Consider the following 13,999-nt stretch of genomic DNA (forward strand, 5'->3'; position numbering starts at 1 on the left):
TTGGCCAGCCAGTGGTCCAGGGGAAAGCTTTGTTGGTCCCACACAGTTTGTCTTCTGACATTATCCTGTTCCTAGGCTATTTGTTGATCATGTTTCCTTTTCTCTTGCTGAGAACTTTGAAATAAGGGTTTTATGTATGAATTACTGGATATTTGTCTGCAGTTGCTTGAACTTTACTTTTAATCAAAAGTCTTTATCAAATATATTTCTTAAGGGTTTCTAGATTACCACTGTAAAAATCCATGTGATTTTAGAATTTGGGAAAGGCCCTTCCTCAAATGCATGCTTTGTCAAATGACAGCTACATTTATTAGATTTGCATTTTATGTTAGTTGCTAAATTTTTAAGGATATGAATCATCCTTTTATTGTGATGATTAATTGGAAGAGTGCTTTTTATAGGTATCCATTAAACAACAACTGGCTTACTTCTAGTTCTGAATACTCATTGTAATTGTATACTTGAGAGCTCTAAGCATCTAAATAATTCATCCTGTATTTCTAGACCCAAGTTTCCCTGACCTAAAATGTGATTGTCTCCTTTGTATGGAACCTTCTGGGAGAAAGTAATGAACTATATAGACCATGCTTTTTTAACTAAAATACACACATCCCAGGAGACTGTGGCAGTATTCCAGAGAATGCTCAGAAGCCACAGGATATGCATGGTACCTCTACACTGAGAGTTAATTTAAAATATTTCAGAGAAAACTGCCCCCCTACAACCTACCCTCCTCTGCCCTCCTTCCCAGTGTTCTCCCTTTTGTCATTAGGTAAATATTTGAAAGGAATCCATACAGAAAAAACCATAGGAGGCTGGAATCCAGATAGACTTGGATATAATTATGACCCCCAATTTGACCAAATGTCACTTGTATGATCATACTTATCTCACAGAACCAGCAAATAAAAAGAAAATTTAGGATTCCCACTGAATTATAAATATATATATACATATATATATGATAACATAATATGACATATATTACCATTTCTTTTACAATAGTGCAAAGAGATGTAAAACATCAAGAAAAAATTTCCGTAAGAAAAATGTGGGACCTAGATTAAGAAAATCACAGACGTTTACTATAAGACCTAAACACTTTCTTGAGTAAAAGCTTCTTTGAGTACTATTCCTAGATGGACAGATTGAATATCATCAACGTCAGTTCTTCCCAAACTATTTTAGAGTATTCATGCAATTCCAATCAAAAGTTCTTGTAGAATATTTGTTTTGAAACCAGAGAAAATAATTTTAAAATTTATCTTAAAGAAATGAATAAGTTAGAATAGCTGATAGAATTTCTACAAGAGAAATTAATGAAAGGTGCTTTCATTAGATATTAAAATGTATTAGAAAAAGACAATAACTAAAATAGTTTGTTTCTATTGCAAGAAACTAAAGGCAGATCTATGGAATAGAAGAGACAGCCACGAAGCACATTCTAGAATATATAAGTTTTCTTTATGTGACAAAGGAAAAATCATATATCAATGGGAAAGGGATTCCACCATTACTAAAGTAAATCCATATGGATTAGAGTTTCCATGTAACAATAAAATACATTTTTTAAACTTAGAAGAAAACATGTAAATATTTATTAATCTCATTTGTCCAACAAATGTTCCTCTAGAGCTTATTATGTGCCAGATATAATACTAATATTTGGAAATACAACTGTAGAGAAGACGGTCTTGGTTACAACCCTCAAGATTTACAGTGTGTCTGTGTCTGTGTGTGTGTGTGTTGGGGATGGAAAAAAACTTCAGCCACACAAAAGGCAGTTTGTATTGTACCGTTGTTATAGAGAGGTACTCTTTGCTATCTGAACACTTCCTAGGGCTCAGCCTGGGGAGATGGAGGTGAAGACAGGTTGTGATGGTATCACTGAATGCATCCAGGAGGATATGTAATGAGTGACCTGAAAAATGCATGTAAGTCTTTCCTGAAAGGAGAGTAAGGGTGAGAGGAGGCTCAGAAAGAAGAATGCTTTAGGCATAAAGCATAGAGTGAGCAACAGCCTAAAGGTTATGAAAAGGATGGAGCCCTCAGGAATTGGAATGACTTAGTCCAGCTGAAGCTAGAGTTTGAGTGAGGCGTGGGGAGAAAGGAGGCAGGCGGGTATGGACTTGTAAGTTTTGATAACAATTTGGATTTTATCCTGACAGAAATGAAGGGCCATTGAAGAGTTTTAAGCAAGGTGGTGACTACTTTGGCACTCTTGAGAATGGATTGGGAGAGTAAGTCTAGAGCTTGGTAATATAGGTAGGAAGCTGATAAAATAGTAAGCAGATTATGGCAGCTTGAATTGGTAGTTTGAATATGGACAGAAAGACAATCAAGAGTGATGTAAGAGCAGAGTTGTAGGGCTTGGTGATTGCTTGGATTTTGAGGTCAGAAAGAAGTTTCATGGATGGTCTACATGGATTTCTAAGGAGTGAAAGAATTAATAAGGGGAAAGAAAGGGAATTACAAAATCGGAAGCTGCTGATCAAAAAAAAAAAATCAGAGTCAGACGCTAAGTGAAAACTGGGAAAGTAAAAATAAATATTTCTGATATATAAAGAAAGTAAGAAAACAATAAGAAATCCATAATATTAATCAATGGATAATTCACAAAATAAATAAAATAACCAATAAAATTATAAAAATATGCATTTGAGCCAAAATGATTCCACTTTCATCTATTAAATCATTAAAGAGACTGATAAATGATAATTCTAAATGCTGGCCAATGTGTGGACATTCGTAAGCTGCTGGTGGACTATAAACTGGTATAAGGTTTATGGAAAGAGATTTGACGATAGGGACCGAGAACATTTTAGAAGTTACACCCCTTGGCAAGTAATTTCACTTCTAAGGATCCATCAGAGATGGATGAAAATAATTAGGATGTGGTTTTGTTGGAAAAAACCAAGGAATTATGTTATACTGATAGATAGGCCCATAGGATGAAATATTTTGTAGTTGCAAAGGAAATAATTATTTAAATATTTTTAAATGGCAGTGAAAAATGTGTATCAGTAGGCTCTAATAGGCATAATAATAATGATAATAATAATAATAAACAACCCTGGAAGAAAATAACAGTGATTGATGAAAGGTGTCTGAGTTTTTCCTTCTTTGTGCTTTCTATATTTTTCACATTTTCTATTGAGCATAATATAAGGAGAAAGATTTTACCGTGTAAAATTGGGACAAAGAGTGACATGACATGAGCTGCAGCGAATATGAAATATGATAAAGAACTTAAGGTAACAGAGTTTTGGTTCATAATCCGTGGTCAAAATTTGGGCTTTTACTCATTTAACAAATGTTTTCAGCTAGAACTAAAAATAGTCCATAAGAGGTTCAAGCAATAGATAATTTTTATTACATAGTATTTTTATTAATGAATATTAGACCATTGTCTTTTATAAAATGAAATTGATCATTGTCCCAGAGAGTACAACTCTTCATGCTAAAACTTGACATTATCTGTTATTCTGCAGAAAAGATTGGTGGTGGAAACAAGGGCAAGTGAGGGCTCATGCTAAAACCGAGAACAAACAGTAAGAACATTTTATAGTCGATGGTTATCGGACTCAAAATTCATAGCATATAGACAACTGTCTGGCTACAAGATTTTATTTGTGCTACATTCTAAACTGTTTCACCATCAGTGAGCAAGTTTTCTAATGCTAAGTGGAGACTGGGAGGCTGTGTGACTAAAGAAATAGCAAATTTCCAACCATCACAGCAGGATAAGTGAGTCGTTCCCAGCCCAATAAGTATTGGATTTCCTTATACACTGTGTATGAAGGCTAAAAATAGTCCATTAATTTAAATGCATTTGTTAACGTTTACACTTTGTGAAGCCCTGTTTATTTTATCCTTACATAATATTTCATGTTCTTTTAGGTGATAATTAATTGTTTGGTGGTTTGTTGTATTTACCTTACAGAAGATAATGCTGCTGTTCATTGACTTGTGATTATAGAGCCTCTCTTATTCTTCTGTTGAAAATGGTTTAATAGCATTTGTCCTTTTTCAGGTTCTAGAATTTTGTCCCTCTTACCAGTGATTTCTGGGAAACAAGTACTAGTAGGTATTATCGAACCATAAAGACTTTTTCATATACGAAAGTGAATACCACCAAGCTACATATGTCGTTCTAGACATTTTTGCTGTATTTATTTCCTTATTCTATGTTTGCTTTTTTATACTTTCTATCACTATAGAGGTTTATCTTAGGTAACTATTCATATTTGGTCTTTTCCATAAAAATATCAATTTAGATAAGTCTATTAGAAGCTTGATAAATTAACTGGGAGATTTTGGAGCCATTAAAGTATCCACCTATCACTCTGGGCTGATCTCATGATACTTTGGTAAAATGATCAGAGAAAGTCTGCTCAAATCTCACTCTTGGTTGAGGTCCATCACAGATTTCTATTGCAAAGGAAATGTCATTCTTCTCACCCTTTCTTTTAACCTGGTAACTTTCTACCTGTTGAACCCTTTTTGTTTCCTGGGCTTCTGGGACAGGAACTTTGATGTCAGGTTGATTTGGGCTGGAATCCCAACTGTGCACTGGCTGTGTAGCCTTAGGCAAACTACTCATCCTAAAACCTCTCTCCAGAAAGAACTAATTTTACCCACTGTCCACATTTCCAACTCCTGCCCTACCTTCTGAAAAAGGACTCTGACTTCATTGAAGTCATTCATTATAAAGTTTCACTTAGGTATAGAAGAAGGGTAATCATAGTATCAGCCTTAAGGCATTCTGTGGGTCTTAAATGTGACAATACGTGTAAAATCTAAGCTCAATATGGCTTAACACTATCACACGACCAAATACCAGCAGTGAATTCTTTTCTCTGTTTTTTTCTCTTTTTTTCTCTCATCCTCTTTTTTTTTTTTTTTTTGCGGTACGCGGACCTCTCACTGTTGTGGCCTCTCCCGTTGCGGAGCACAGGCTCCGGATGCGCAGGCTCAGCGGCCATGGCTCACGGGCCCAGCCGGTCCGCGGCATGTGGGATCCCCCCGGACCGGGGCACGAACCCATGTCCCCTGCATCGGCAGGCGGACTCTCAACCACTGCGCCACCAGGGAAGCCCTTATCCTCTCTTTTGTTAGCCTGTTTTCTGCTCTGCATTTTTTTCTCTTCTGTCTTACTCTTCCTATTCTCTTTCATCTCTGCACCACCTCATTCCAGTTTCTTTGCTCACACAATCTTTCTGAGGAGAGTTAGCAGGGAGTGGTAATATGTAGCACTTATTAGGTAAGTCGAGAGGCATTTTGTCCTTGGGTGGGAAGGGGAAGAGTGAGATCCACAAAGTCCTTTTTTTTTTTTTTTAATTTTTATTGAAGTATAGCTGATTTACAATGTTGTGTTAGTTTCTGGTATACAGCAAAGTGATTCAGTTATACACACACACACACACACACATATACATATTCTTTTTCATATTCTTTTCCATTATGGTTTATTACAGCATATTGAATATAGTTCCATGTGCTAAACATAGGACCTTGTAAAAAATAAAATAGATAAACAAGGTCCACAAAGCCTTTTTGTCAAGAGGACCCAAAAGATGGAGAAGACTGCAGCTTAGTTGGGACAGGAAGAGCTGCAGCTGACTGGCTATGGGAGCAGAAGATTACCTAATGGACCTAAACGCTCTTGGGGAAGTGCTGTTATTCAAACTAGAAATTGAGAAGGACATAGGGAGATGAAGAGGATCTGAACGGGGTACATTTAAGAAATAGGAGATGTTTGATAGTTTCAAATGCATCTAAAGAAAACCATGAAACTTGACTGGTTTTGTGATTCAGAATTTAAGGAGAGTAATTTCATCTAAAACCTAAAGACATGTCTTTGGGCAGAGGCTGTAGGCATTGGGTAAAAACTAGCACTTTCTGGTGTTTGGCCACAAAGAGGAAATGAAAGAGGGGCCAGAAGTTGAAAAGTTTTTTTTTTTTTCCTGTTTCCATACTGACTTCTGACATCATGATTTCACATCAGAGTTTTCAACTTATGAATTTGGTGCTTTAAAAGGGAAAGGTTTTTGTAGTTCACAGCATAATAGGGACACATCTTTTTATACATCTTTCCTTACAGTATTATACATTTAAAATATAATTGCTGGAAAAAAATACAGTTGCTGGTGTCTGCCATTATTTGGTATATGTACCAGTAACAGCAATTTGAGATCAGATGAGAGTTTCATCTTTCTTGTGAGAAGTTTAAAACTTGATTGGAAGGAAACTGAAGGACAGCACTTAGAAATAAATCTAATTGGCTGAACAGAAGCTATTAAAGTGTCATTATTTGGGTGTTGAGTAGATATGAAACTGAGGATAACCTCAGTCCCTGAAAAAAGTAATTTCTTTAAAAAATAATATAAAACTGAGATTTTGCTGCATGTATTTTGTGACATTACCAATTTGAAAGGTTTCTAATCTCTCATCCACTCTACAGAAGGGTATTTTTTTTAATGAGAGCATTATTCACAGGGACATATATTGTTGATCCATTTTTATTAGCAGTATAGAAAATATCCATATATAAAAAAAGTTGGTTTATATTCTGGTCGGGATGGCAAGTGTTCCACTGCAGTGAAATTTCAGTGGAATTACAGGTTGATGAGAGTGGGGCTTGCACCTTAAATGTTTTAGATTGGAGTTTCTAGAAATGGTTCTGGGGCCATCAAATGGGCTGACGTATGGAGATGGTTAGGGTGACATGGCCAATGGGTCCTAAGAAAAACAAAGGAGCAGGTGGTGCTGAGGGAGGTTGCACATGAGATGGAAGTGAAACCTGTAGATTTGGTGAAAAAATTTTATTTTCCCACACTATTAGTCATTTTCATTAAAAAAAAAACTCCTGCATACTTATTAAAATATTATCATTTGAAAGTAGAATACATTATATTTTGCTGTCTCATTTACCTCATGCCAGTGGACAGCATGGAGCTAGGAAAGAGTATAAAACATTATCAAGCCATCTAGTAGGGAGATAGATCCAGAGGAGTCCATTAGGAATAGTACCAGGCCACTCATGGCTTCAGTGTGGCCACGGGAGGGGTGAGGCTCGAGGCTGAGCTGCCCAGGAGTGATGGAGCAGCTGTTTATTACTGCAGCTCCTTCCAGCTCCTCTCCCATTATCTTCCATCTCTCGGAACTCCCGGGATTTTCCCTGCGTGTCTGGAGTTGGGTATATCACAGGGTACTTTGACCAACATGTAGCACCGTTTACTGAAAAGACCCTGGCATTGCAGTCATATAGACCTAATTGCAGTTCCTGACTGTCACTCCCTGTGTGACGTTAGCCAGTTTATTTAACCTGAGTTTTGTGTTCCTATAATTAGAGGTAATAATACTCATCTGGAAGGATTAAATAAGCTAATGAGCACTAATCTGTGGCACGATGTGAAACAATAGTAGGAACTAAACACATGATCCTTCTTGCTAGGAACATTGAACACAGACATGTCAAAAGAAATAGTGTTTTACTAATAAAAAAGTCACTAGTATCTTATATTTTGTAGACCACCATGGGCTTTTAGACCTTCTGTTTGCTCCACGATGATCTTGTAACAGGTAGGAAGAGCATTAAGCTTGAGTAACAAAAATATGAAAGAGTAATCTCATGAAGAAACTAGGTTTATTTTCCTCTTGCCAAAAATTAAGAGATGGATCATCTCAACTCTTTGGCAGCTATTTGGGGCTATTTGGCAGCTCCATGAGGAACCAGGCTCCTTCTAACTTCCTGCTCTGCCATTCTTAGTGTGTGACTTTAGTCCCGAGGTTAGTTCATGGTCCAAAGATGGCTGATCTTACCTTCTGCCTAGCAGCCTACTTTTCAGAGATGGAAAGGGTGAAGCACAAAAAGCCTGGTCCTTCCCAGGGGCTTTCATGAAAGAGGCAACAAGATAAAGCTTGGGTGTCCCAGAGAAAGCAAGTGAGTTCACTGGCAACTATCCCTAGAAAGTATCCCAGAGACACTGGGGTGGAGCCAGTGAGGTGTTTATAGGATACCTGAGGCTAGTTATTGGCAGGGAGAAAGTGGTAAGGGCCCTGAGCTTGTTTGGATGTCTTATCTTATGACTCCTTCTGGAGAATACCCAGCTACCAAAGGCATGAAAATATCAGACCCTTTAGCAGGGTGCTGGATCTGATTAGAGCCAGCCCTAAATATAAGGTAAAGAAGAGACACCTGCTTTTCTCTCTACAACTGCAGGAAGTGCTATCAATCTGGGCGTCCCTGGCAGAGAGGAAAAGATGATGAGCCTTGAGCTAGAAAGCCTCAGATGGAGTCCCAGCTTTCCACTCAGCAGCTTCTCGAGCCATGTCTCTGCTAAGTAGGGATTATACTCTTAGAACATAGCCTTGGAAATGAAATGAGATATATTATAATTACTATAAAATCATCTAAGGTATTATTATTGTCTGAGCTCTCCTCCTTACCCAACAGAGCCTAAAGGGGCAGCAGAAGCCTGGCTTGGGAGGAGTACTGAGGGTACCAAGGAAAATCTAAAAGACAACATCCATATAGAATCCTAAATATGTCATCTTTTATGTCTGGCTTCTTTCACTTAGCATGTTTCAAGCTTCATCCATGTTGTAATATGTATCAATGCTTCATTCTTACTTATTGCCAAGTAATATTCCATTGTATGGATCTGCCACATGTTGTGTATCCATTCATCCACTGATGGACATTTAGGTTGTTTCCACTTTTTGGCTATTTTGAATAATGCTGCTATGACCATTCATGTATACCTTTTTGTATGGACATACGTTTATAAGCAGGGAAATATCAGGACATACACCGAGAAGGCTGCTCTGTGAGGGTTTGTCTGCTGCAATGATTCCTTGAGAAGTTGTCCTGGTTCTCCTGCTGCCAGGCAGTGGGGGCAGAGCTCATGGGACTTCCAGAGATGTCGAGTCAGGCAGGCCCTGCTGTGTACCTTCCCTCTTTCACTCTAATGCCAGGTTACCGGTCCCGTCTTGCAGTGACTCATGACAAATACTACTGCTGGTTGTTGAGGAACGAGTTGGTTTAGAAGCCAGATTCTGCTTGTTGCCACTTTGGCAGGTTACATCCTCTCCCTGAGCTTCAGTCATGTGTCTTATGTGGGAGATGGAGGTAATAGCTGCTGTGCAGGGTTTATGTGAGAACGAGATAATGCCTGTGAGGTATCCAGTTGAGAACAGGTACTATGGCTATTGGCAATTGCCCCGGGCAGTAGGGCAATTAAAGACACAAAGGGCACAGGTCAGAGACAGGGTAACACAAAGCTCTTTGAATGACTTAGCTATTTTAGAAATGTTTAAACCACTTTTCCCATAAGCACTCTATTAGTTTGCTAGGGCTGATGGACTTCAATAACAGAAATTTGTCGTCTCATTGGTCTGGAGGCTGGAAGTCTAAGATCAAGGTGGCATGAGTTTTGTTTTCTCCTGAGGCCTCTCTCCTCAGTTAGCAGATGGCCACCTTCTTTCTCTCTGTGTCCTCTCATGTCCTTTCATCTATGCAGACATATCCCTGGTGTCTCTGTGTGTCCAAATTCCTCTTCTTATAAGGTCATGGGACAGATTGGATTAGACCTCACCCTAATGGCCTCATTTTAACTTAATCACTTCTTTAAAAGCCTCACCTCCAACTATAGTCACATTCTGAGGTACTGGGGTGTTAGGAATTTTGAGAGGGACCAAATTCAGCACATAGTAAGCACCTAGGGAGCATCTACTCTGTCCCACACACTGGAAATAGAGAAGGGACAGTCTTAAGTCTGGCTCACAGGACACTCGGTCTTTTGTGAGAGACAAATAAGCAGATAATTGCAAAATGACTTTTCTCCATTGACCCTTCCCTGTATTTCACGACTGAGTTTGCAATCTCTGCAAGTGTATCACCAGATATACACTCAGCATTCTGCCCACCTCAGAATCCCAGTTCAATCAGCTATGAACCTTCCAGGTCTTTACCAGTTCAGGAAAAGAGTTTATCAGAGCCATTTAGAAACAAGAAGTAGGTTAGCCAAGAACCCAGAGAATCAAGGCCAGACTGAGGTGAAGTGAACAAGTAGTTCAGATTGAAGTTTGCATGCCTCTTTTCCTCCCATTTCTGCCAGAGTTTTAGGGACCTCCAAATACAGTGAGACAGTGGCCACCCCACAATCCCTGCGTGCCCAGGGCCCAAATGCAAGGCTGTTGCATCTCCTTCCCACACCTGACCACATCTCATCTTTACGCTTAACGCTTTCCAAGGTGATAGAAGCATGAAGTTAAGAATTATTGAGCACTTACTCTGTGTTGGCCAGTAATCAGGCACTTTACATATGTCATCGAACCTGATCCTCAAAACAGTCCCAATTCACCTCATTTTACAGATAAAGGAGCTGAACTGCAGCATCCCCAAGGTGACACAGTCAGTAAATAGCACACTTTACATGCAGGTCTTTCTAATTTCACTAAGACCTTCAGACTCTCAGCAGAGTGAACAGCGGCTGGTCTTAGGCTGGTTGTTAGTCTTAGGTTGGGTCCCCTAGAAGCAGTGCCTGGGAGGACTTTGGGTGCCTGTGACGTATGAAGGGTATTCACTCAGAAGAAAGGAGAAAGGGAAGCGGTGGGGGGGGTGGGAAGAGAAGGAGCTGAGCGACGATGAGCCCCCTGCTAGCCTAGCTTCTGCCATGGTGAGTGCTAAAGCACCAGTCACCTGCAGGACTGGCTCTACATTCCAGGTCACTCAGTCGCTGGCTGCAGGTTCAGTGGATGAGGAGGGTGTGTAACTGGCAGCCCCACCAAGTAAGGGCAGTTCCCCAGATGAGGTGCAGCCGTGAGCCCGTACTGCCGAGCACCAGGCTGGTAAAGTCACCAGCAGCTGCCACCTCTCACCGACTCTAGGAGCATTGATATTCTAAATAAAGGTACTAGGGAAACCATGCCTTGATCCAGAGGAATGCATCTTTACCACTTCAAGTCCTATGGCAAGTTACTGTAGGAGATACTTTTGGACCAGAGGGTGGGAGATGGGGGCTTTAGAATCTCCACATTATACCTAGAAACTGCTGTCTGATGATACAGCTGTAAGTCTCAACAGCATTTATAGTTTAACAAAGTGATTTTTGTGTACATTATTCATTTGATCATCACAACCTTATGAAGTAGATGGCAGGTTTCATTAGCACATTTTACAGGGAGATTCAGTGGTTCGATCGCAGAACTTTGATGTCATAAAGCTGGATGTAGGACTTGCTTCTGACTTGAGATGGAGGGCCCCTCCAACAGTCCTACACTGTCTGGTGGGATGAAACCTGCAAAAAACATAATGTCCCACCTAGGGTGACCAGCCCAGTCCTGTTTGCCCAGGACTTTTCCAGTTTAAAAACTGAAAGTCCCACATTCAGGGAAACTCAGGGCTGACTTATCCGTTAAGCAGAAAAGGCCACACCTGGGACCCCTTTTAGGGGCCCACAAAAGGGTCCTAATTTTAATTCCTTTTAACAGCAGAAGAAAAAATGAATACGATAACAATAATGAATATGTATTAACAAAGCCAGCCTGGATTGTTATTCATCGTTGTACTAACACAGTCATAAAATATTTTTAATTTTGTATGTGTATGCATGTGTGTGCATGTGCTTGTGTGTGAAGGAAGAGGCCATCGAAAGCAAAAGTGCCTAAGACTCAGTGTCGTAATGCAGCTCTCAACGCACCATCATCCCAGGCAAACTGGGAATGAGAATCACCTCAGTCCCTTAGCAGCTTGGCAGTAGCAGTTGGTCACAGCTGAGAATCTTAGGGCTTTCCCACACAGGGATTACCTAAAACCACCAGTGCTTCCCAAGATCTGTGATTTCCACGCTCTGGCTGCTTCCCGTCTAAACACATATCAGTTGCCTGGGTTCACTTTGGCTTCCGCAAAGGAGGAGCTGATGAGCCCTCCTGCATATTGTGCTGTAAACTCCATGTCTCCGTCTCCCTGTTGACCTGACCTGATACCCGTCTTACTTATCTTTTTGTGTCTCCAGCTCCTGGCTCAGTGTCAAGCATTCAATGCATATTTTTTCATTGAATAAATGAGTTAATGATGGCCTGATTCAGCCAATTGCTTGTCCTGTAACACAGGGGACACTAAACACTCCTGGCTTCAGTTTCCTCATCTGTAAAATAAATGCGTTGGAATAGATGAACTCTCAGGTTCTTAGGGGTCACTTCATATCATGTATTCATTATACCAGATTATGTGACCGCCAATGTCATTGAAAAATGTGTCTCATTAGCAATGAATGAGTCCCTTGTTGATTCTTTGTCGAGTCATTACTGTGTTTTCCCCATCCCCATTTTTCTTTTAGATCCTTACTGGAAGGCAGCATGTCCAATTTTACCTTGAGAAAAACATCTCCCACAGGAAATGGTAATGTAGATGATGTTTCCCTTACTCAGAGAACTTAAAAATCTGGGAAAAACAACTCACAGTTCTTTTTTTTCATGTAGCTGTGAAATTCTTAGAAGCAACCGTCTAATTTAATTAACATGGCCAAAGTTAGGCTTAAGAAAAAAGTAAGAGTGCTGTAGATTTTACTCATCTAATTGCAATTCAAAGATTTCTTTTAAAAATCAAGTGTGTGTGACCTTCTGTGCTTTTGGCTCCCGTGAGATCAAAGAATTAAGTTATTTATAATCAGAAGCACCAGGACTTACTATTGTTCACTAGGTACTTCTAAAACAGTCTCGTGTGTCCTTCTGAAGCACATTTCTTTTTGAGCAAAATGGCCAACCCACTAAACCCGGTATTGGTTTTTCCCAGGCCTGTGGTTCTACACTCCCAGGTGTGGGGCAGGGCTTCATGGTGTGCACGAGCAATTTCAGTTGGCACCTGAGCAGTTTTATAAGTTATCTTTGATGATGGGGTGTGGGATTTGTTCTTTCTTGCCGGTGCATCCTACTTTGAAACAGTACTGGATTTGCCAGCCTAGAAGAGTGATGCTGACCAATCAGATGCTCCTCTCAAGATTTCCAAGTTAATAAACACACACTCAACTCCATGCAACTACATCTCTTGATGTTTCATTTTTCTGTTGATAGATATGAAGAGTACCACTCAGGGGACTACACTGAAGCAACAGGGTTTTCACGATGTGAACAAAAGAAGGACTGTCTTACAGGATAACAGCTGGATAAAGGAACGTCCTGAAGAAGAAAAGTAAGAGTGTGGGTGGGTGGGTGAGTAGAAAGAGCCATTCTCCATTTGGGAAACTAATGGCCATGTGGAAATTGGATACTTTCCTTCTAAAACACTTTGTTGCTTGGCCTCATGTTTGGTAAGATTTAGTAAGCATAAATTCGTTACATCAGATTTTTAAGAATATCTCTTAAGAATTTTTAATATTCACATACCTAAAAGAATATGAGTTATTAGTGAGAAAAAAGTAGGATTTTGCTGTTATAAATAGCATAGACATTGGTGCCTACTTGATAATCTGAAAAAAAAAAAAGACATTCCAATTTCCAAAAAGGTAATATTTAATTCATGGTAACGTGATTCCGGTGCCTGATGTCAGTTGAAACAAACACAAGTATGATTCCAAGTTTACAAATTTAATAATAATTTATCTAAAATTTCCTTATGTGCAAGTAAAGCTGATCAATTCTCAACTCATTTTAGTCCCCACTGGTTGTATACCTCTAGGTATGGAAAGGTGGTAAATGCAGTATCACTTTGTAAGAGAAAACACTTAACCATCACAAAAGTATTGTCCGCTTTAAGCATTGTTTCTATTAACTATATGTTTAAAGATCTGAAGACTAAGACTAAGACTAAGCATACCCTAAGCATATCACCTCACTGCCAATATAGATTTATAATAGGCATTTGTCCAGCCCAGATATATTTATTATAAATTGTGTATATATATGTATATACAGACATACACATATGCATATGTCTTTGATTCCCTCTTATGTATCCGGCTAGATACTAGGTACTTTACGTATGAAGCATCACTAA

The 13,999-nt window shown here is 39.4% G+C and overlaps 1 protein-coding gene across 1 annotated transcript in view; it reads left to right on the forward strand.

Moving 5' to 3' along the window:
* SCEL (sciellin) overlaps nt 1-13,999 on the forward strand; it is a 330,241-nt gene that overhangs the window by 199,895 nt on the left and 116,347 nt on the right. Inside the window, exons 11-12 of the mRNA XM_081214834.1 lie at nt 12,345-12,406; nt 13,078-13,195. Of these exons, the coding sequence (XP_081070960.1) occupies nt 12,345-12,406; nt 13,078-13,195 (180 nt within the window). The remainder of the gene's footprint in view (nt 1-12,344; nt 12,407-13,077; nt 13,196-13,999) is intronic.

This window comes from Mesoplodon bidens (genome assembly GCF_964165515.1).
Source record: "Mesoplodon bidens genome assembly, chromosome: 17".
NCBI lineage: Eukaryota > Metazoa > Chordata > Mammalia > Artiodactyla > Ziphiidae > Mesoplodon > Mesoplodon bidens.